This window comes from Pecten maximus, chromosome 8 (genome assembly GCF_902652985.1).
Source record: "Pecten maximus chromosome 8, xPecMax1.1, whole genome shotgun sequence".
NCBI lineage: Eukaryota > Metazoa > Mollusca > Bivalvia > Pectinida > Pectinidae > Pecten > Pecten maximus.
The window spans coordinates 38,945,714-38,972,257 of NC_047022.1; the positions used below are offsets into that span (position 1 = coordinate 38,945,714).

Here is a 26,544-nt window from a genome sequence, read left to right on the forward strand (position 1 = left end):
CCAGTAGCTCATTAATTGTTTTTCATAATTATATTATATTTACATGCCCTATATTACTTCAGATAAGTGTATAGCAAGGAATTTTAACAGAGCTGTGGTGTTTCAAAAGATCGAAATTTTAACAGTTTAAAACAGACAAATAACAAACATTTTACAACTGAGCTTAGGTAAATGATAATAATGTTGTTTACAACTAAAAACCAGCCACCCTTCTGAGAAGTCATTGAAGTGTTTACAGTAACGTTTCATTGACATATAAAGTAAAAAGGTGTATTGGGTTTCACATTAAAATTTGATGTTAATTGACTGTGCTTACCCATGATTACACACACAAAGGTGTGTTTTCCATTTTATCTTTATTAAAAATGGGCGTAATTTTTCCACCTGTCATTATTGGAGATTGTCCATGGTCTGATTGGATATTGACGTAGGTTATGTCGTTTAACAAGTAAAGTCGTTACAAGGTCATCCTGTGTCATATTGTTGGTGGTGTAAAACAATGGCCTATTCTTCTTGGATATTTCCTCTACAAATACCTGTAGATCACATAGAGTAATTCCTCAAGTGTCCATGATCTACTACAATGTTATGTGTTTGTGGGCAGATTGACCACAGGAATGTGTAGTGCTGTATTCAAAACAAATGCATCTTGACAAAAATGTTGAAAATTTGTCCAATCAGAGGTGTGTAATATAATCTTTGAATAAGGGAAATGCTTAAGGATTGTTAGGGTTATAATTCTGAAATAAAACATGAATCAGAGAGAATTAGATAGGTCTCTTTGTGAACCCATCATTTTATTGCAGCAAAGGGTGGTCGGGTGGCGCTGTGGTAACACCCGCTTTTCACCAAGTTAGCTGAGGTTTGATTCCCCAATTGAACCATGTGGGTTTCCTCTGGGTACTACGGTTTCCTCCAACACTAAGAAGTCGTTATAACTTGTTGCACAGTTGTTGTAAAATAAAGTTTACATTTCTTATTACAACAAGTGTTATTATAATGATATGTACACCTTCCAATGAAAAATCATTCACTTATAGGTTTCAGCCTACCTCGTATAGCTTGCCGAGTCAGCCTACCTCGTATTTATAGCTTGCCGAGTCAGCCTACCTCGTATAGCTTGCCGAGTCAGCCTACCTCGTATAGCTTGCCGAGTCAGCCTACCTCGTATAGCTTGCCGAGTCAGCCTACCTCGTATATATAGCTTGCCGAGTCAGCCTACCTCGTATATATAGCTTGCCGAGTCAGCCTACCTCGTATATATAGCTTGCCGAGTCAGCCTACCTCGTATAGCTTGCCGAGTCAGCCTACCTCATATATATAGCTTGCCGAGTCAGCCTACCTCGTATATGTAGCTTGCCGAGTCAGCCTACCTCGTATAGCTTGCCGAGTCTCCCTACATGGAGGAGGTATACTGATTTGATTTATTATAACAAGATATAAACAATATGAAGTGAAGGGTCTATACTTGCCAAACCTCCCTATTGGCGACTCCTATTTCCCAAATGGAAATTCAAAATAGTTGGGATCAGTATGAAGGTCATGTCACCATTTTGACATTAAATCTACACAAAGGCTATCATGGTCTTCATATTCATCATCTAAAAGATCTTCAGATCTTTTTTCAAAACCATATTATGTATTATTTTAGGGTGGGAAATCCAGCACATGGTCTGCGATATGTACAACACTGTGTTGACAGGTTATGATCTTACTGTTATGGTAAGGCAATCCTTCAGCTAATACAGTAGTATATAAAAATGTCACATCTGTGATGACCATTTTGAAAAGCCAAGTTTGGAAATTCCACAACTGGTATAAGCATGTTTACACTTAAGACACTTGTGAGAAATAAGAGAGTGAGATTTGTCTTATCTAGGTGGATTTCTTGATAGAGGTCATTTGTACCCTTTATGTTGTCAAGGATTCATATGAATTCTTGTCCTGAGGTGTGTTGAGAGTGCCACCTTTAGGAGAGCCTATGTAAATAGCTAGTTACACACTCCCTTAAGAGGAGCTAGTTCAGTCTGATACAATTTTGTGAAATTGATGAGTCGAACACCTGAATTTTACCATGGATTACGATTCGTATTTCCGTTACCAGCTCCTTAAGATGACTATGTGGAGAGGTAGGGACATTGTAACTCATCGCCTAGACCTCATCTATCAGATGGAATTGAATGTTTTTAGTCTGGAGGAAATGTAAAGCTGTTTTTTCCTGTCACTGTTTGTAAATCTTATCTATGTTTGATCAGCCATTTTTAATGCATATGATCCTGTAAACTATTCTCTGTGGTATAATAAATTACATGTGTTAATCCTGAGGACACATTTGCTGTTGATATACTCTGTTTGTCTGGATGGCATCACAACAGGGGAATCTTATCTCACATTTTGTAAATTTTCAAAAAAATAACCAAAACAAGATAAAATTGTTCTTGTTTATTTCAGGTCTTACTGGTGAGATTTAAGATTATAATGAATGAATTCTGTTTATGGTGCGATCTATAGTAATTTACTACCTTCCTGTACCTTCACTTCACCTCAGTCATTAGTAATGTAATGAGGGTACTGATGGTCATGGCCCTATCACCGTAATACCACGGTAAGTTAGATTATATATAGTAACACATGACTGGGTGTCAGGGTACTGATGGTCATGGCCCTATAACTGTAGTACCATGGTAAGTTAGATTGTATGTAGTAACACATGACTGGGTGTCAGGGTACTGATGGTCATGGCCCTATAACCGTAGTACCACGGTAAGTTAGATTGTATGTAGTAACAAATGACTGGGTGTCAGGGTACTGATGGTCATGGCCCTATAACCGTAGTACCACGGTAAGTTAGATTGTATGTAGTAACACATGACTGGGTGTCAGGGTACTGATGGTCATGGCCCTATAACCGTAGTACCACGGTAAGTTAGATTGTATGTAGTAACAAATGACTGGGTGTCAGGGTACTGATGGTCATGGCCCTATAACTGTAGTACCACGGTAAGTTAGATTGTATGTAGTAACAAATGACTGGGTGTCAGGGTACCAAACGATTCTGGCCGATAAGTTGATCATGTTAGAATAAACACACAAGATTTGTGGCGTTAAGAGACACACCAACAGGTGCCTGTCATGTATTATCATATCAACAAACCAAAATCAATATTTACACTTACGTAACAAATTAGAAATAGCTGGATTTAGAACCCTCTAAGGTTCTGATCAAACAACTCCATTTCAGTCCTTTTAAACCTAACTTCTGGTGACACAGGCTAGCTTTAAATAGTGAGGAGCTGCTACACCAAGTTGAGAACTCTCAGCATGTTCTATTTAATGATATAAAAGCTGACACTTAAGTGTGAAGTTTGGCTGTTAGAATGAGACATTCATCCATCACAACCTGATCAATGTCTGCTAATATTCATTACGAGATATTGGGTAATAGGTATAATGTGTTTTTATGCTCCCCGCTATGAAATGGAGGGCATATAGTATTACCCATGTCTGTTCCTTCCCGTCCCGTCCAGTCTCGTCCTGTCCTGTCCCGATGCGATGTAACTAACTATTTTCAGGAACTGCTGATGTGATCCTCACCAAACTGTGTTTCTGGGTATCAAGTGGCCGCGGGGACATTTATGACTTACAGACATTTTCTAGTTTCTGTTTACATGGGTATACTTTTCAGTGACACCCTCCAAAAAGGCTTTCCCATACTGCAAGTCTATAGATGGTTCAAATGCTTGCTGTCCATAAAAAAATGGAGGCCAACAGATTTTGACTTTTAGGTACATTTAAGGAATTATGTGTCCCAGGTAGTGTTCTACTCTATAATTGTTTGTTAGGGTTTACCGCCCCATGTACAGCCAAGGTCATTTTGAGGCAGAATCTCCCTGCAAGCAGAATAAAGTGTCTTACCCAAAGTGTCTTCCCGAGAAACACAAGTGGTCATGGGTGTATGGAATGCCTAACCATGCACCTTGGATCTTCACCAGAGGTTATGTGGCCGGCGCTCTGAGTAACCCGGCCGGCGCTCTAAGTAACCTGGCCGGCGCTCTAAGTAACCTGGCCGGCGCTCTAAGTAACCGAGCTATCGTGGCCCGTCTGCTCTATAATACAGTACTCTATACAGTATGTGTACACGTTATATGATGAACTCTCAGGTTTTCTTTCATCTATTATTAAATCAAACATTTTCTTTTCCTCGTTAGAATTCCATCCTATTCTCATGCATGTACATCACTTTATTATTGCTTAAATATGTCCCCTGGGTTCTGTTGAGTTTGTAAATGTCAAATTGACATTAACCTTTACTAGGATACCTTTAACAAACATTCCCAAGATCAAATATCAATTCTACATTTGAGATATTTAAATCATGTTTATTGCATTTTAATGGTATCGTTCATTATAGAAATCAAAGCTTGAGGAAATAAAGAAATGACGTATGAAGTATTCATTTTACAACGTATCCATTCAGCTGTTCCAGTTTGCATGAATAAAGTGATATAATACTTTGTCAAGCATTCAGGTATCAGACATATATCTGAAGAATTGATTAGGATTGCGAAATCTACTTGTGTTTAAAGCATACAATACAATAGATACACCAAAACTGCTGTTGACTCTGACTCTAATACAGATATTTCACAGTTTTAAATGGGGATTTCTCTGTATGGAGATAGAGATTTAATGGTGTTCAGAGTACCTGTGTATCACATATGGTAATATGTGTGCAAATCTACATAAGCCATTCTTCTGTCAAACCATCCTGATCTTCTCTTACAAAAACATCAAGAAGATTTTTTACTTGCAAATCTAAGGTATTCTTCTGTCAAACCATCCTGATCTTACTTTAACAGAAATATCAAATCGAGCTGTCCTGATCTGTCTTCAACAAAAACATCAACATATTTTGACATGCAAATTTTATCCATTCTTCTGTCAAGCCATCCTATCCTTTCTTTACAATGATATCAACAGGTTTTTATTTTGTAATAGCAAACTAAAATCCCCTTCACTTTGCTTTTCCTGTGTGATACAGCGAATGGTATTTAATAAGTCAACGACTGACCAAAATATCCCTAGACCAATACCTACCAGAGATATAACCACACTGGTCTAATACTTTAACAATGACCCTGGACTGACACACCTGTATTCACAACCAGGTCAGGTTACCTTTCTTTTAAAGACAATTCTGTAGTATTTCTTCTGAATTTTGAAATAATATCAAAACAACAACAAAAATGTTTTCCAGTAGGTTAAGTTCATCCACTCAATGCTTCCTAAAGTTACTTGTTCCATTTTGACAACAGTTGCCAAAAACAAAGTTATTTTTAACATCAAAACTTGGAATGAAGTATTCAGGTCTAGATCATAATTTGACACAATTATGAACCATTTTATCACCTTTAATCAGGTATATGGAATTGTTCATGACCCCGAGAATAATGAATTGTGGATGGCGTGATTTTTACCCCTCACAGAGGCGTGGCCATTGGTGTTGCTCGTGTGTATATAATACCTGCCACGTTCATTGCGTCCTGCTATCGTCATCACCTATTGTTCATGACCAATCAAGGTCAAAATGATTTTAACGTGATACATTGATCACAAATTAACCTTATATATTTTTTCTTTATTTGAATTTTCATTCTACTCTGAAATTCATTACAAAATACACTTTAGGAATATCCAAGAGATTAGATTTGAAGGCAAAAGAAATTTTAAGCAATTGAATAAAGTGTGATTAAGCCTACAGAAGATAACTTTGATTTAGTGACAGTCATATATTATCAAGTCTGATATGGAACATTGGACGATGAAAAGAACTGAACGTAAACAATTTGACCCTGCCTGTTCGTGCAGATACAGATCAGTTACCTTTTTAACGGATATGACAAACCATTTTTAGATCTGTATATACGATGCTTTGTTTCCCGTCCTTTGTGGTGTTGGTTTACAGGAAATGGTCAGATTGTGTTTAAATGTTTATTTGTAGTGATTACCACAGGTGGACAGGAAAGAGTAACTCCCTAATCCATTTTATAGCCCCAATAGGAGAATTACTTCCATTGGACGTCGGAACGAGAAATAAATAGGTTCTGAAAAATTTGGTATTGACCACCAGAATAAGAGACCTGTTGATATGACACAAATAGAAATGCAAGGTTACAGTTGGATGTTAAGGATTCTCAAATTGTAGGAATTGTAAAGTTGTGCACATTTAGATCAGGAGAGAAGGAAACCTACAGAACATTCTCAAGTTTGTGATGTGAAAATATCTGTTGCGTGTTGACAGTGCAGACGTTTTGGATTCCTATCATGGTTATCATAAACAGAGGTAAGGTCCTCACTACCTGTACACAGGGTGAAACTGGATGTTTTATACCTTTCTTTATCAAGTTTTGGTTTAACGAGACTTGAAATAAAAAGCCTACAATATTGACAATAAATTGATTCTCTGTAGTTTATAGGGTTTGATAAATCACTGTGTTCGTTTGAACTTGGATAAGGATTCATTTTAGGAAGATAGTAGTTATTGTTTGGTATTGATTTGTAAGAGAGGTACTGTATACTCTCTCTGATCATCATACATAGTGGCTGTTACAACACAGATTCATTCGGTACAATACGTGTATACATGGCTTGTTTAAAAGGATGTCTGACTTTACAGCGAGGGAAATCATAACTATATAGTTGTCTCTACATTCCTAAGTTAATTATCTAGAAAAGGTAAACAAAAAAATAACAATGAAATAAACATTGACATATAAAGAATAGAACTGGCTGTGATGTTTAATTCTGTACAGAGAACAGTTGTCTTTTGCACATTACATTTTTTACACATTATACTTATATACATGCGATTTGTGTTAGAGTTATCTCCCTCAAGGATATGATACCCGTAAAGTTAAAAAGAAAAAAAAGACACTGAGAACTATTTATGAAGCTTTCTATTGAATCAATTAAGAAAGCTTTCTGATTGATTTTAACCAATACTTGTGTAGTTTTGTGTTATCAGCTAATTTTAATTGGGTCCAGATTAACAGCTACCCTTATATGTCTGTTCTGAGACTCCTTAACTTCAAGGTTAAATGTAAATGTAAAATTTCCTTTTCTCAGATTATCACACAAAACAGCATAGATAACATTTGACATTAGTAAAATCAGTGTGGGTGATATACCCAGTATATATTGCTGTGAAGGTTCAACATTTAATGTCTCTATAGATCTTGTACTATTAATACATCCTTTTTCTCTATTTTTGTTGATGTTCCTGAAATGGTATTGTGTGTCTCTAGACCTCTGTAGACTGTTGATTATAGATCTTTCTCAAAAGAGATGTCTGTTAAATGGATTATGATAATTAAAATAATTTAAGCTTAACTCTTTGTTAAAACTTTTTAGAAAATTCATTGAATTTTTTTTCTTTGGTGATTGAATTGGCCAATTACCCTTGATAAAAGTAGAGATGACAGGAGAGAATGCACTTTTAACATCTCGGAGGACAGCGAGCAGACATGTTCTCACACCTCATTACCTGTACTATCATTACCGTGATTTCTGTCTACAGGGAAGTTTTAATAGACTAGAGCAATTGGGTGGTTTCAATAAACCCCATGGAAAATCATTGTCAGTTCTGATTAGGAAAAACGTTAATACACTGATTCAAATAATGAGTAAATGCAATCACATATACTGTATACCTATGTAATGGATGATGAAATGTCTGAATTTTTCAATTTCAATATAGCATAGGATATTTAAAGTAAATTTAGACATACTGATTATGAACATCTTGATTTTTTTCTCATAGTTCTCTTTTGAACCAATATGAAGTATTTTAAATTGTATTGTCGAATAAGGAATTTCAGTTGTAGAGTATCAGTCAGAATATCTGTACTTTGTGTCAAGGTATGATAAACAGAAAGGATCATTAAACATGATATGTAAGTAAATATTTATTTTATATTTTTAAATGTTTTTAACAAGATTCAAGTTTTTTATGAGAAACTGATAAAATCACTCAGGTTAGTTAAATGGTGCCATGTGTTAGTGAACAATGTACTGAATGGCAGAATATTGTCTGAGTTGGAGTGTAGATACAATCTAGCTCAGACCTGGACTTTTTTGTGGACTATCCCTCATATCTGTTGTCATAGTTACAAAACCAGGACTGTATCAACTTATCTAGCTGGAGATGTGTACAGGTTAAGATATAAACCTGCATTTCTCATACATGTGGGGTACCACACCTGTACAGGGGTATCAGTACCTGCCAGGGGCCTGGTGCCAGTTTAAAGGTGGATCTACTTTGTTTACTTCAAAACAGTTTGAAGGAGGAAAGGAATTTTTATTATACCCCCCGCAACGAAGTTAGTGGGGGTATACTGGAATCACCTTGTCCGTCCGGCCGGCCGTCCATCCGTCACAAAATTTGTGCTATGCATTCGCTCATTTCTTTATGGATTTCACTCAAATTTGGTATATAGTTAGAAGACCATATGAACTTGTGTCCCCTGCAGTGATTTCGCGATTTAGCCCTTTTTATCAGAGTTATGCCCCTTTTTCATACAAAATGTGTCATAATTTTGTCCGGCTATGCATTCATTTAGTTTTTGATGGATTATCTTGAAACTTTATACAGAGTTGAAGGATGGCATGAAGTTGTGTCTCCAGTAACGGCTTCTTCCGAACAAACTCTTTTTACAGAGTTATGCCCCTTTATGTAAAAAATAGTTACTAGCTTGTCCTGCTATGCATTTGCTTTGTTTTCAATGGATTTTACTAAAATTTGGTATGTAGTTAGAGGACCCTATGAGGCTTAGCTCTATGCAAAGATTTTGCCGAATTACCAGTTATACTAGAGTTATGCCCCTTTTTTCTTTAAAAACGAGCAAAATTTTGTTCGGCTATGCATTCACTTAGTTCTTAGGCAGCGTCACAAAGTATCTAAACCAATCATGGAAAAGCGGGGGTATACTTGTCACCCCCTCGGTGACAGCTCTAGTTGATTTTGAAGGATATGAATGGTTTGTTAAGACTTAAAAATATGTCAATTGTCTAGGTCCATTTGTAGGATATACCTCTAGGTTGAATTAATTGAAGAAGACAAATTGACTTTGCTGATTATTGATTTTGTTGATTTGAAACAAATTGTCTCTGTTAGTTTGAAGGATACAAACTCTCCAGATTGAGTTGATGGACAAATTGTCTATGTTGATTTGAAGGACAAATTGTCTTCGTTGTTTTGGAGAATTTGAAGCAAATTGTCTTGATTTCATTTGGAGGAAGTCTTTAAGGGGATACAAAGGAAAATTGTCTTGATTTCATTTGGAGGAAGTCTTTAAGGGGATACAAAGGACAGCCAGTGTGTGTAAAACATTGATGTTTAATGCCTGGTTGGAGTTATTCTTAGAGAGTGAAGATTTATTGCATAACACTTTAATGAGATTTACTCTGTTAATGCTTTCTCTGGGACAAAATGTTGATTAAGTTGCACATGCAGGATGTCCATTAACAGGAGGAATTATAAATGACCTTGAGAAAACTGTTGTTGTATTGTGGTGTAACTTAGAACAGAGGTTGATTGTTTACAAATCTGATGTATAGGGTTTTAAATAGCGGTATTTAAATCAGATTTTTCCATATCATTCTCAAAGGATGTTGGATATTGTATCAGAGAAGGGCGTTGTAAAGGCAATGTTTGTAATTGGAGAAACTTTAAACTGGGTCAGGATCAGATATTTACATAAACATGGTAAGTTTAAAATTCTTATTTCTGGGTCAGTAAAGATGATTTGCTTTTTAAGGTAATAAAACTACATCTGACAAGTAGATTACAAATTAATGCATGTATTAACAAATTATTAGTCATATTTGAGTAGAAATAAATGTTTACCTGATAAATATTACATAAACCTTTCCAATATATCTTTTATTTGATTAATGTCTAGCTTATTGAAGCCACCGACTGAGAAACAGATCCTACCATATAATATACTGATGATTAGGACAATGTGGGAGTACTTGATTAACTTGCTGTCTTCATTGTCTTGGTTGTTAGAGACAGCTTATAAACTGGAGACAGCTTATACCTGACTGGAGACAGCTTATAACTGACTGGAGACAGCTAATAACTGACTGGAGACAGGTAATAACTGACTGGAGACAGCTAATAACTGACTGGAGACAGCTAATAACTGACTGGAGACAGGTTATAACTGACAGGAGACAGCTTATAACTGACTGGAGACAGCTTATAAACTGGAGACAGCTTATAACTGACTGGAGACAGCTTATAAACTGGAGACAGCTTATAACTGACTGGAGACAGCTTATAAACCGGAGACAGGTTATAACTGACTGGAGACGGGTAATAACTGACTGGAGACAACTTATAACTGACTGGAGACAACTTATAACTGACTGGAGACAGCTAATAACTGACTGGAGACAGCTTATAACTGACTGGAGACAGCTTATAACTGACTGGAGACAGCTTATAAACTGGAGACAACTTATAACTGACTGGAGACAGCTTATAACTGACTGGAGACAACTTATAACTGACCGGAGACAGCTAATAACTGACTGGAGACAGCTAATAACTGACTGGAGACAGCTTATAACTGACTGGAGACAGCTAATAACTGACTGGAGACAACTTATAACTGACTGGAGACAGCTTATAACTGACTGGAGACAACTTATAACTGACTGGAGACAGGTTATAACTGACTGGAGACAGGTTATAAACTGGAGACAGCTTATAACTGACTGGAGACAGCTAATAACTGACTGGAGACAGCTTATAACTGACTGGAGACAGCTTATAACTGACTGGAGACAACTTATAACTGACTGGAGACAGCTAATAACTGACTGGAGACAGCTAATAACTGACTAGAGACAGCTTATAACTGACTGGAGACAGCTTATAACTGACTGGAGACAGCTAATAACTGACTGGAGACAGCTTATAACTGACTGGAGACAACTTATAACTGACTGGAGACAGCTAATAACTGACTGGAGACAGCTAATAACTGACTGGAGACAACTAATAACTGACTGGAGACAACTAATAACTGACTGGAGACAGCTTATAACTGACTAGAGACAACTAATAACTGACTGGAGACAACTTATAACTGACTGGAGACAACTAATAACTGACTGGAGACAACTAATAACTGACTGGAGACAACTAATAACTGACTGGAGACAGCTAATAACTGACTGGAGACAGCTAATAACTGACTGGAGACAAGCTAATAACTGACTGGAGACAGCTAATAACTGACTGGAGACAGCTTATAACTGACTGGAGACAGCTATAACTGACTGGAGACAGCTTAATAACTGACTGGAGACAGCTAATAACTGACTGGAGACAGCTAATAACTGACTGGAGACAGCTAATAACTGACTGGAGACAGCTTATAACTGACTGGAGACAGCTAATAACTGATTGGAGACAGCTAATAACTGACTGGAGACAGCTAATAACTGACTGGAGACAGCTAATAACTGACTGGAGACAGCTTATAACTGACTGGAGACAGCTAATAACTGACTGGAGACAGCTTATAACTGACTGGAGACAAGCTAATAACTGACTGGAGACAGCTTATAACTGACTGGAGACAACTAATAACTGACTGGAGACAGCTAATAACTGACTGGAGACAGCTTATAACTGACTGGAGACAGCTAATAACTGACTGGAGACAGCTAATAACTGACTGGAGACAGCTAATAACTGACTGGAGACAGCTAATAACTGACTGGAGACAGCTTATAACTGACTGGAGACAGCTTATAACTGACTGGAGACAGCTTATAACTGACTGGAGACAGCTAATAACTGACTGGAGACAACGTATAACTGACTGGAGACAGCTTATAACTGACTGGAGACAGCTTATAACTGACTGGAGACAGCTTATAACTGACTGGAGACAGCTAATAACTGATTGGAGACAGGTAATAACTGACTGGAGACAGCTATAACTGACTGGAGACAGGTAATAACTGACTGGAGACAGCTTATAACTGACTGGAGACAGCTAATAACTGACTGGAGACAGCTTATAACTGACTGGAGACAGCTTATAACTGACTGGAGACAGCTTATAACTGACTGGAGACAGCTTATAACTGACTGGAGACAGCTTATAACTGACTGGAGACAGGTTATAACTGACTGGAGACAGCTTATAACTGACTGGAGACAGCTTATAACTGACTGGAGACAGCTAATAACTGATTGGAGACAGCTTATAACTGACTGGAGACAGCTTATAACTGATTGGAGACAGGTTATAACTGACTAGAGACAGGTTATAACTGACTGGAGACAGCTTATAACTGACTGGAGACAGGTTATAACTGACTGGAGACAGCTTATAACTGACTGGAGACAGCTAATAACTGACTGGAGACAGCTAATAACTGACTGGAGACAGCTAATAACTGACTGGAGACAGATTATAACTGACTGGAGACAGCTTATAACTGATTGGAGACAGGTAATAACTGGCTGGAGACAGGTAATAACTGACTGGAGACAGCTTATAACTGACTAGAGACAGGTAATAACTGGCTGGAGACAGGTAATAACTGACTGGAGACAGCTTATAACTGACTAGAGACAGCTAATAACTGACTGGAGACAGCTAATAACTGACTGGAGACAACTTATAACTGACTGGAGACAGCTAATAACTGACTGGAGACAGGTTATAACTGACTGGAGACAGCTATAAACTGACTGGAGACAGCTTATAACTGACTGGAGACAGCTTATAACTGACTGGAGACAGCTAATAACTGACTGGAGACAGCTTATAACTGACTGGAGACAGCTAATAACTGACTGGAGACAGCTTATAACTGACTGGAGACAGCTTATAACTGACTGGAGACAGCTATAACTGACTGGAGACAGCTAATAACTGACTGGAGACAGCTTATAACTGACTGGAGACAGCTAATAACTGACTGGAGACAGCTAATAACTGACTGGAGACAGCTTATAACTGACTGGAGACAGACTTATAACTGACTGGAGACAGCTAATAACTGACTGGAGACAGCTAATAACTGCTGGAGACAGCTAATAACTGACTGGAGACAGCTATAACTGACTGGAGACAGCTATAACTGACTGGAGACAGGTATAACTGACTGGAGACAGCTTATAACTGACTGGAGACAGCTAATAACTGACTGGAGACAGCTTATAACTGACTGGAGACAGCTTATAACTGACTGGAGACAGGTAATAACTGACTGGAGACGGGTAATAACTGACTGGAGACAGGTAATAACTGACTGGAGACAGCTAATAACTGACTGGAGACAGCTAATAACTGACTGGAGACAACTTATAACTGACTGGAGACAGGTAATAACTGACTGGAGACAGCTAATAACTGACCGGAGACAGCTAATAACTGACTGGAGACAACTTATAACTGACTGGAGACAGGTAATAACTGACTGGAGACAGCTAATAACTGACCGGAGACAGCTAATAACTGACTGGAGACAACTTATAACTGACTGGAGACAGGTTATAACTGACTGGAGACAGCTAATAACTGACTAGAGACAACTAATAACTGACTGGAGACAGCTAATAACTGACTGGAGACAGCTAATAACTGACTGGAGACAACTTATAACTGACTGGAGACAGGTAATAACTGACTGGAGATATCTTATAACTGACTGGAGACAACTTATAACTGACTGGAGACAGCTTATAACTGACTGGAGACAACTTCTTACTACTGTAGCTGGACACAGCCTAGAAATCAGTTTTAGTGAAAAGTTGATATATCCCCTACAAATAAGAATTTATTGTATTGGTTATAAATTATATCTGACCATCCTGTCTTGTTGTACTCATTTACTTTCAATACTTTAAAGTTTGTGAGATTGTGACCTTGACAACAGCAACATTGATAAAAAATACGTCAACAGGAGGTGAGCTTGTCTTTCACAAACAAACCTGTTGGTAAGAACACCTGGAGTGTCACGTTTGGCCCCAGCTGGGGGATTACAAGGGCTCTTTAGATTTGATTCATGACATAAACACCACCAATATCTGTGGTATTACTCTGTCTGGGATTACTGATGATTGATATCAGAGGTCAAACGATAAATCCCCACATTTCAAGGGTCGTGATTGACCTGTAATTCAGTATTGTAACACGAGTCTTTTTTTTTTTTTATCTATACAGAATTTCCTGATTATTACATATAACTTCTATGCTGAAATTATTATGGATTCTAATATATGATAATTTTGCCACTGACAACATGAAATGCTTTGTTGTATTTTTTTTTTTTGGTGTTTAGTTTGTCCTTCTGTACTACACTACTTGTTACTAGAACTTTATACTTGGGGCACGGGGTCACTGGGGTGAGGGGTGTTCCATGTTAATCTACAGTAAGTCGGTGAGGTAGTCTTCCACGTACCACCAAGAGTATGTCACTTTAGCCTATGTTTTGACCTTTGACCTACATGGAAGAAAAAGTTTGCCAGGCTGACTTTTCCTGCACTACAACCTAGACAAGGCAGTATGTCGAGCATCAAAACTGATCTACATTTTGACCTGCATCAAGGTCAAAGGTCAAATTTCATATTTTGTGGGGGACTAGTCCATTGAATTATCTATCTTCATGTTTATATAATTTTACCCAGATATGTTTTTATTGATTATGTTCTGTTTGACCTACCATAGAGACTAATTCATATAAACTAACATAATTTATCCTAAACTAACAGTTTAAACTAACATATATTAAACTAACAGTTTACTTTTTTTCATCTTCAGCATTAGAAAACTGTGACAGTGGAAGTGACAAAACTCCCATCAGCCCACAGGAGATCCCGTTTGTAAGGGAGACAACTCCGTTGACCAGGGTTGATCCGGATTTGACTCCCCTGAATGGATACACTGACATAGAAAGCATCCCTGAACTACGACGTCTAGTATGTATAAATTTTTATTGTTTTATGCTCCATTATAGGGATCATACAAATAAAATTCAGGCCAAACAAATAGGTCAGGTGGTGCAGTGGATAGTGTTTTTGCCTCTCACCAGAACAGCCATGATATGTATTCCCTGGTCATATGTGAAATGTGAAAAGGATATAGGATCACTAATTTTCAACCAAATTATTGCCATCAGGTTCTCTGGATTTCACCAAATATATGACTCTCTGGACTTTTCCATTTGAGCCAATGAAAGTGATAAATATAAATTGATTATAACTTGTTTCATAATTGTCGTAAAATTAGTAAAAAAAAAATTGAATTGAAACAATTATTGATTGCTATACAAATAGCTTTAAATCACTGACAGCCAAAGGACAAAAAGCTATATAATCCAGTGTTTAAGACCTGGGAAGCAGGGAAGCAGGAAAGCGAGGGATGCCAAGCAATGTCAGAAGGTAACATACAACCTTAAAGCTTGTCATACAAATGTACATTTGTGGACAAATGAGTGTTAATGAAGATTTCAGCATTCGAGGGGCGACACAAATTGTAACTAATGTTTAGCTCTACTGGATCTAACACTTGTGAAGGCAATTATGTCTTGTTTTACAATCCTTTGTAGCAGAATTCTCTAGAGGGAGGCTTTGTATAGAGGTTACTTGGTAGTCTGAGTTAGAGAGAGTCTTTGTATAGAGGGTATTTGGTAGTCTGGGTTAGAAGGAAGCTTTGTATAGAGGTTACTTGGTAGTCTGAGTTAGAGGGAAGCTTTGTATAGAGGTTATTTGGTAGTCTGAGTTAGAGGGAGGCTTTGTATAGAGGTTACTTGGTAGTCTGAGTTAGAGGGAGGCTTTGTGTAGAGGTTATTTGGTAGTCTGAGTTAGAGGGAGGCTTTGTATAGAGGTTACTTGGTAGTCTGAGTTAGAGGGAGTCTTTGTATAGAGGTTATTTGGTAGTCTGAGTTAAAGGGAAGCTTTGTATAGAGGTTACTTGGTACATTGTAGTCTGAGTTAGAGGGAGTCTTTGTGTAGAGGTTATTTGGTAGTCTGAGTTAGAGGGAGGCTTTGTGTAGAGGTTACTTGGTAGTCTGAGTTAGAGGGAAGCTTTGTATAGAGGTTACTTGGTAGTCTGAGTTAGAGGGAGTCTTTGTATAGAGGTTATTTGGTAGTCTGAGTTAGAGGGAGGCTTTGTATAGAGGTTACTTGGTAGTCTGAGTTAGAGGGAGTCTTTGTATAGAGGTTATTTGGTAGTCTGAGTTAGAGGGAGGCTTTGTATAGAGGTTACTTGGTAGTCTGAGTTAGAGGGAAGCTTTTTATAGAGGTTACTTGGTACATTGTAGTCTGAGCTAGAGGGAGTCTTTGTATAGAGGTTATTTGGTAGTCTGAGTTAGAGGGAGGCTTTGTATAGAGGTTACTTGGTAGTCTGAGTTAGAGGGAAGCTTTTTATAGAGGTTACTTGGTACATTGTAGTCTGAGTTAGAGGGAGTCTTTGTGTAGAGGTTATTTGGTAGTCTCAGTTGTCAGATGCTTTGTGAGTTTTTCCTGAGATGTTTTGTGACTTGGTTGTAACAGGATGTCTATGGTATTTGTTTACATGTACATACAATGAACTGCAATGATTTGTGAAAATCAACCGATTCTTTTATCTGAGTCAGCTGAAGTAAATTAAATGGTATCAGCCTGTGGAAGTATCATAACCACTGTATAAAGGTCAGGCCATTTAATGGCTTTTTTATTTCCTATCTCTGAACTTTATTTACAACCAGTGTCAAAACTTGCTGGCATGGAAAGACCATAAATGATGATTTCTTCATGTGTAATCAAGTGTAGAAATTAGATAAACCTGTCTTCAGCGATACTCAATGTGTACTCGATGTGGACGTCAAAGGCGGAGTGCAGTTACTTTTTGTTTCCCTGATAGTCTGAGGATTCCATGGAGTTTACGAGGGATGTAGATAGGGTGCTGTCTGTACCAGATATAGGGATATTTGTTACCATTGTTTACATATATATGTAAATATTTACCCCATTGAATTAAAGTGCTAAAGATGATATTACATGTTATAAATCTGTTTTATGTCTCCTCCTTAAATCTCCCAAGTCAAAAGTTCACCGCTTATAGACCTTCTTATATCTTATATTTGACAGATGTTCAAGCACTCATATTTTCATAGAGTTTAGATAACAGTGTTTGTTTTGTTGGAAATCTTTTGTCATAATTATGTCATGATAAAAGACAACATATTAGCAGAAATATGTTAATAAAATTTTATAGTTGTCATTTAGATGAATAGAAATACAGATTTATATATATAGAACAATTTGTTTTGTTTCTACAATCCACTGAACAATAACCAGAGGCGAATTTTCACTTAACTTGCATTCAGGTATTTAAAGTTTCTTCCTGTGTGAAGAACATATGTAAATATTGTATATTTCATATTTTGACCACACATGAAAAGAGTGCTGTAGACTCAATGTGTAATCGAATAAAGTAATGCCTAAAGAAAATACATAGTCAAAAGTGTCGACTGATTTAAAGTTAAAATCATATGTCAGTATATACATGTGTATCATCACTTATAAATCCCTAACCAGGTCATAAAATAACCAACATTAGAAAGGTTGAATTGTGTATTTCCGCATAAAAAGACAATTTCATAAAGTGTTCCACTTGTGATAAGATGTATGGACTTTTGTAAAGATATAAACTGGAGACTATAACCTATTGCAGGTAAACATACGAAAGCAGTTTACCTGTTACCTGACCTAACGAGATAAGGTTTTCAGTGTTATCTGTAACGAGTCATTAATGATGCCATAATTAGTTCCCTAATGAGGTAATGATTGGAAAAAGTTAAATACAAAAATATAAGATAAATGTTAGATTTGTCTGAACTTGGCTGATCTTGTGTGTAGTCATATGTTTTCGAGACATGCATTTGTAATAAGTGCATGGCCTGTGGGAATTCAAACATTCAGATAACCATGATCTTATCGGTAAACGGCAAGTGTGTTTGTATTTTTGATTGTTCAAGGTAAGCATTGAGATCTCATGGTGGTTGAAAAAGCATTGACTTTGGCAAGCTTTCAACACACCTTCAAATTACTTAAGTAGGAAAGTGTTTCCTTATGATATTTGTTGTGACGTGGATGATATATGGTCTGGGTAGTTCTTGAAGGTCAGCGTGATTAAATGATTAATTTCTGACAGTTCATTGAGGGTCTTTCCGGGCTGTTCATTACTTAGTCATTGGTAGATATATTGATGAATTTTGGGCAGTTCATTTATTTTGTCTGTGCTGTTCATCAAATGCCGCTTCAATTCAAACGATCTAGAGCTTTCATAATGAGATTTTGTTCAGTTTACCACTGGTGCATTTCGGTCTATAATGAAAGGAGAGAGGAAAAACCATGTTTACCAACTAAAGCAAAGGCATCTTGTCAGCTGAGTAACAGATTATATTTAACACTGGTGCACAAGCATTGTGGCCTGGACCTGCTCCTTTCTATACTCAATAAAAAACAGGTGTATTGTTTGACAATTAAAACTGTTAGAACATTAGAGTTTGATTTTCTCCTGTGTTTTATCTTCAAATTCTAATGAAAGAATACAAAATCTTCAAGTTACTCTTTCAGAACTGTTGTTTTATTGAAGAAAGTTAATTTGTAAATGTTTAAATTGTAAGGATTTTAACAAGGTCATATTTTAGTCTCTGCATGGAAACTATTGACTGAATTAAAGTGTAACAGTCGTAAACCTTTAAAGTCAACAATGGAAATTCACCCAAAAAAGGTGTCAAAAGACGGGTTTTATCTGCCACAAAATTAATGAGCCTTTACAATGTCTTTTTGGGATTGTAAAACCATAAAGTCAACCATTTATAGAAGTTTTCAAGGCATTCTGACACTGTGGAGAAAACAGTGAATCGTGAGTTCTATCCGTAACAATAACACTTCCATACAACAGGTCTGTCAAGTTTACTCAATACCTGCCGAGTTATCCTGTCTTCTAAAGATCTGGGATTAAAACTGTGACAATATCCAGCTGTTTATGTAAGCTGATCGTTATAAGGCCAGGTTTAGATCAGACATAGATAAATCATATAAAAGTAAATTCAAATGAACTAGTGTTAAATGTACATACTGGGTATAGACATGTTATTGGTCAATATTATGTTGTCCAGTCAGTAGAGGAACCAGGACTGGTCAGTTGTCCCTACAAAATTTGGACAATCCATTTGGTGAGGTCATTGTGGGTCTGACCAGCCTTAGACATTTAATAGTGTGTATTTCAGTTATTCTGAAAGGAGATATCATTGTAAATTCAACACTTCTGTATCTGGCCTGAGAGCATTGCACATTCCCTTCAATCATTAATGCGGACATTTTGGACGCTGCGAAGGAAGTCTGTGATATTGCTGATTTGACAGTACAGGGGTTGAAGTTTGAAGCAGTTGTGTAGATATGATGTTTAAGGTCCTTACCTGGATTATCTAACATTCCATGATTCCAGAATCTGTTGAATTGGAATATAAACATGGGGGACTCTATTATGCTCTACAGCCCCTATCAGTAAGGTAGGTAGCCTCATTTCCTATATAGCTAAAAAACATCTTGGTATGGGTGAGGAAATAGGTATCTTATTCAAACATACAAACTTGATATTGATGTCTTATATTTATGCATGCAGCTCAGGAAAAAAGATGCTTAAACATAGTAACATCTATTTCTCATTTAATGACATGTACGTAACACTCCATTTGGTCAATCCTTCAGCTGAGGTTGGCAAAAAAATATAGAAATATCGAGATATATATGTAGCATTAATTTTACTACCTCTTAGGAACCTTTGCAGACAGTCAACAAAAGTACTGGTAGTTGACATGTTGAAAGTCAAATAAATGTCAGTGATTTCTGGGGTTAAAATCCTCCAAAACTGTTCCTTTATTATATTGTAGAAGATGTTACAAATTGTTACAAGTTAGTAGGAAGTCTATAGAGGTTTGATGTCAAAACTTAGATAAGTTCTTAATTGAGTGGTAAACTACAGAACCTGTCGATAAGTGGAGTAATGAATGTCAGCTATTATGTCACAGAGAGAATATTGTCCTTATTGGGAGATTAATGGATTAAATATATAGGTAATATAGTCATTATAGTTACCTGTTCAGATCACCAGGGAATTTAATGATTATATGTTATGTCTGTGTTGTGTGATCACCGGGGAATTCAAGGATTATATATTATGTCTGTGTCATCATTGACTTTATATGAGTGCCAAGTTAGTGTTTAGCTCTTAATTGCTTATAAAATTGTATTCCAAGTATATAATAAGTTTGTATTTTACAAATGAATACTGCTGTCTCTTATAGAATATTTCACCAATTTCGACATACATATACATGTATTTGATTTTATAAAAGTGCAAGGGACCATTTAAGGAATTGATTTTTGCATGTCCCAAACCAATTAAGAACTTCAAAATCTTGCCTGACTACATTGCAGTTCCAATAAGTACCCAATAAACAGATTTCGTAACTTGATATAGTGAAGACAACTCTGGTATATTATTCTAATCAATTGGGGTGAACCTAGTTGGTTTACTTGCCTTTCCTCTCGGCAAGCCAGGAAGACATTGGGGAGGGGGGAGGGAAATGGAGGACTGCTAGTGGGGCATATACATGGGATGGGACAATGCTGTACAGATAATACTAGTAGGGCTTTCCACACCCACATGCATTGGATCTTAATATCCTACCTGTTACAGATAATATAATATTTTATATTTATACATTTGTCTGGCATTGTCACTATATAGTCTGTTTGAGAGCTCTGGCATTGATGTACAGTCTACCCTCGTTATATCGCCACATTTCGTCCGTGTCAATTATGGCGGTATAACGAGGGTGGCGTTAGTATCGAATCATGAAAATTACAACAGTAAAAGATAATGTTGTACCAACGTTTTAATAAATACACAATGAGTTAACATATAAGACACCATGGTATTGACCGTACATTTCGTAGCTTACAAATACACATTTACATATGTAATTTCTGAAAAAAGACATTAATTTGCTTTTGTCTCATGCCATCTGTTACAATCTGTCGAATTTGCGCATTACGTTGACAAATGAAACTTTATATAAAAATCTTTTTTTTTTGTTTTTTGTTTTTTGTTTTTTGCAATCTGTCATCCAAGATGGCCACTGTCTCCTCTGATTGGTTGACTGAATGTCTAAGGGGAAAAATGAAGGTTAATTGTCACTCTGACATCTGATTGACTGTTGCATTTTAATCCATAAACATAATAACTCTATATGTAGTACATTGGGAAGTTGTTTATAATTGATTCTGAAGAATAGTACCTGTAAAATAAACAAAATCCACTATATGGCTGTCATTTCTAGGTTCTCTGACACTGATTGAGAGGTACCATTGATTCCTGCTAGGCTTAATGAAATAGCTACACTGTTCTATTATAAGTAAAATTAATGGTAGAACAGTCTGACATAAAACTTTGATTTACACCTGATTAAGGACATACCCAGTGAGTGAGCTCATCGATCACTTCACCTTGTAATATTATTGATACCCTGGACAGTATACTTGTATAACTACAGGAATGTTTTACACCTGTATTTACACCTGTGTCCAGGTAACACCTTGTCCCGCCATCACCTGGAGGGACAGCAATATAAGTCATACACAATCAGTAGTACCGAAATGCTCGCCTTCCTTACGATTCAATAAAATCAAACAAGTTCACCAATAGAAAATCGGCGCAATTAGCTCAGGCTTTCAATGCCTGTATAGTCTAGTATTTGATTTGGATGTTTTTCCAAGATCACATAATCTTTGTGTGTAATGAAAGGGGTATGAATGTGGGGTTTAAAGTTTCTCGTGGGTTTGTGTACACCGTGATACCTATATAGATATTTCTACATATTTTGGCTACGTATGGCAGTCCTGTGCCACATAGATGATTGTGTGCACAGTGGGATTGTTTTGTTTTGTATATTGACTGCTGAAATGTTGTAATAGTTATGATCTATGTACAGGTGTGAGAAAGGCTATATGCTGCCTTAAGATATGGTAAAAGAATTCCGCGGAGATCAATATGATTATGTCATGGAGGTCGACGTTTGAATGACAGGGCCTTGATGTGTTAGGTATTTGAGTGATATTTACTTCGAAGGATGGTACAATGGGCAGTGTAAAGTTTGATACGGGGATGTACAGTGTCCAGTCTAAATCATTTCCAGATATGTCCAGTCGTCAGTCTAAGTCAATTCCATGGATGTACAGTCGACAGTCTAAAGTAAGTTATAGTTGATACATTAACGGCCAATCAACACAAAAAAGGTCATTAGGGACATAAAAATGGTGCAAGTAAGTTCTGGGAGTAATATTGTCCATTTCGGTTACAGGGATGAATCTAACTCTTGTTTTACTGTAGTGACCAGTGTCCAGTCTGGTATTGCATATCAAGCAGAACATATCTAGTCTTGTTCCATGTACAATACTAGGACTTCAGGCGAATGTCCCAGGGAACATACAGAGTCGAGTCTCCTCAATGCTAGGACATTCCAGTCCAGTTCCATGGACATGCAGTGCCATGCTTTCCTACTAACAGGAGTCTGTTCTCTCCAGATAAAGTCGGTGTAATTAAATGACAGTTTACTTCAATATATAATTGACGTCTTATCTTCTGACCAGATATTGGCTGCTTTCATCTGTCACTTGTCACAGTGATACAGGTCAACGTCTCCAGACATTGAAGGAGCAGTACTACTTCGTCTGAGACTTAAATCAGTTGTGAAATGTCACATCATAGGATCCTTTTGACTTTACACGGCACACCATCATGATTTATATTTGTTGTGTGTAGAGATAGAAGCTCAGTGAAAATATTAGATCACAAGTCATGAGTGTGAAAGATTTAAATGACTTACAGAATATGATTTAATCTTTTTAGACATAGAAATGAAGGAAAGCCTGATATTGATGTCAAGTTGTGAATTGGAATGATTTAAACGTGAGCCTGGACAGACACTACCTTACCTGTTGTTATCAATGTGGGTCTGATCCGAAATGTGATCAGGATGTTCAATTCTGTCCCGACAAGCTGTCACGTAGCCGCAAGTCAAGGAGAGGCTGGTTATTGACAGAAAAATGCTGTCCTAGCGTAGATTTCAAAGCATGCCGACGACAACGCACAGCTGATTGACGTGCATCGCTTTGATATTGATTCGACAATGTTTACAAAGTTTGCATCTCGCACAAAGTCTGTTACGATATATTGAGCTGGGCTACGTTTAAACAATTTGCTGCATCATAATCTGTTTCACAAAAAATCTTGGATTACACTTATATATGTGATACTGTGGTGTTATCTTTGAAATGTCTACGTGATAAAACTAGCAGGATTGATATAGCTTGTACCAAATGTGTTGATTTGATTTAAAGGAATATTTTACCTCACATAAAATAGTTAACACGAACATGTTTGTCCGATACATGCAGCAACGTTTAAATTTTGGTTCTCCTGATGCGGGCACTAAGACATCGCAAAACAGACAGAATAATAACAAAGAAAAGGTTTGTAATAGTTGAAATAGTTTTACTGGGTGAAACTGTTCTTTAAAGGAAATGTCTGTGTTTGATTTTTGTAAAAATGTTGTGATTTTAGAAATTGGAGTTGGTCCATATTTATATTTGGAAGATGGATGACGTTGGTATTGATGGATTTATAAGATGTTTAAAAAGTGATTCAAATCAGAGATGGTGAGGTAGACAGAGATTAATGATATCTACAAGCTGGTGTCCTTACATCGCATGATTTAAGTCCATGGACATTGACCTGACATCAGTATGAACAAGGAATCCCTCCCCCTATTAAATACTGAACTGTCTCAGTGAAGAATGAACTTCATCTGTCCCTAATAAGGGAGACTGTATTTATCCTGACTGGTCCTGTCAGTGTGTAGGTTTTGATAAGGAAAATATTCTGTGATCAACTACTATTAACCTGTTATCGTAATGTTATTCTTTTAAAAATATGTGTTGAGGGAGATACTGTGTACATAACTTGTATAGAACCTAAAATCTTAACAACCTCGATTTTCCATTTATGTTAAATATGTGGAAACTTAATTGTTTTATCTATATCTATTATTGAATATAAGTTTTAATTAGTATTGATGTATTGTTTCTTCCAACAGTTGACTGAAGAAACCGACTATGATGAGAAGAGAAAGATTCGTCTTGCTCTCCGACAACTGCGACAACGAGAACGTGGTGAGTTGGACACTTGTATACCGTAAAATTTGTGTGTATAATGCAAGATATATGCAGGTGCTTTTTCAAACTTCATTTTCAGTAAAAAATGATTGAGAATCTTTTTCAAAAACTTTACTGCATGAAAGTTGCTTATTCTTACAAATGTCATTTCAAAATAACGTCTATGATTTAGTAAAGCTAATTACGTACAGTAGTCATACGAACAGTCTGAATAATACGTGCAGTCATATGAACAGTCTCAATAATACGTACAGTCATACGAACAGTCTCAATGAGAGTTGTGTAGAAGATGAGCATGCAGCAATGAAGTTTAGGAAATCTTAGGTTCTTTATAAAGCTCTTATAATGAAAACAGTTGTTAAATTGACATTCTTACATCCTCATGTGATTCAATATTAAACATTTAAATTATATAAAATGGCAAAAAAGTCTACCAATTGATAAAGTTTAGAAATAAACTGAAATGGGAAATAAAAGTAACACTGGAGGCCAGATATAACACCTGTACAGTGTTTTGATTAATGTGTAACATCCATTAATCATCGATTCTAATCTACCTGTAGTAAACATCCATATAAAAACATGCCCAGGTAATGGTACTACCTGGAGAGTATATATTAACATGTTAATGGTGGAGTAATTAGACTAAAACATGGCCTGGTAGGATAGAAATTATTCAAATCAATTAAAATTCTATTTATATGCTGAAATCAAAATTTACATATTGAAGCTTTTATGTCAAGGTACAGATTCATTTATCATCAATCAGGTTTACATATTAGTGCTCAATCAATCCAATAAATATTTTTGTTAATGTTTTCACATACATTTGGAATGATTTTTGATAAGGTGTCAAGCAGTTTCATTAAAATTACAGACAGCAGGTTACATATGCATAAAACACTTTTTTATTCATTTTTGTTTTAATTAATCTAAATTTGAATGTGTTACTCTTTGAAAGTGATTGGTATTTTCAATAAACAAGTTTTGGGTCGTTGTGGAATGTGATAAACATGAAAAGATTATAAACAAGGTGCTGTGTTTATTTTCATTCTTTGAAGAACTATAGAAAAAAACAACTTAATGTCATGTTTATTTACAAAAGGGTATTAGGTCTTTGTTATCAATATGTTCCTATTTACGTGTAGACAGAGTATTGACTGAAGGTTTTATACACCTTACGTAACTGTATAGAGTGAAGATTATATCAAAGTAAGAACGGGTAACGTGTTACACAGATAAACAGCTTAGGGGCGAGATCCACAGACACATGGAGTGGGGCTCAAATGTAAACGTCATTGATTTTACAACAATTACGAAATGACTTATCATCAACTTATATTAATCTGTCTTGTTGGCCCGATGGAGATGGGCGCCCTGAGATTTTACTGTGGGAGGAGCAGGAAACCCACGTGGTAGGGCAGGTGAATCCCATATTTTTTTGTGTCCGATTGGGGAGTCAAACCTGGGTCGGCTAAGTGAAAGGCATGTGTGTTATCACTCTGCTACCAACCACCTAGGGCTAAAGTTAGGACTGTTCTATCAGAAATAAAATAAAATATATCATTATGTGATATTGGTGGCAATTAATAGCCAAAGATACTGAAACAAAAAAAAAACCCTGGTGTATCAGTTTTTATATTGTTATAGATATTTGTATACATTATAATTTTGACAAATTTTAGCTTTTAAATCAACATCACTTTAATTTTTGATATTCAATTAATTATAAAAGATGATCCTGCATTCTATAGGTTTCTTTAATGGTGACTTACAAGTGTTGTGGGTAACATGGTGTTGACAGATCCATCAAACAGCCAAAGAAATTAATGGTATTTGAGGTGGTAATTATTTTAAACCATCGTGAACTTGATGTATTGGTTACAGAAAACCAGTGATATGTGTAATGTTGGTATAAATACCTCAGTGGAAATCCAGAACCATAGCTAGGTAGGCGATGATTAACACAGTGATTTAATAGGCGCCCTAAGATTGAGTACTTTCTCAGTGTAAGGTTGGGAGAGGTATCTACTCACATGTAAGGTCAAGGTCGTACCAGTGTATTATAAGGTAATTTTCACCAGAGTAGATTTTGTCAGGTGTGGTCTAGATCTGCTGTACACAATTATTGAGACAAGTCTGTCACTAACTATTCCCAGAACAATTAAGTTTTGGCTTGTTTCTATGGGACGATCCCTTATCCACTAAGGTACAGTCGGGTGACT

The 26,544-nt window shown here is 36.5% G+C and overlaps 1 protein-coding gene across 1 annotated transcript in view; it reads left to right on the forward strand.

Annotated features, from left to right (window-relative positions):
- The window catches only part of LOC117332319 (muscle M-line assembly protein unc-89-like), a 135,288-nt gene that overhangs the window by 11,230 nt on the left and 97,514 nt on the right, over positions 1-26,544 (forward strand). Inside the window, 2 exon segments of the mRNA XM_033891204.1 lie at positions 14,853-15,010; positions 24,241-24,316. Of these exon segments, the coding sequence (XP_033747095.1) occupies positions 14,853-15,010; positions 24,241-24,316 (234 nt within the window).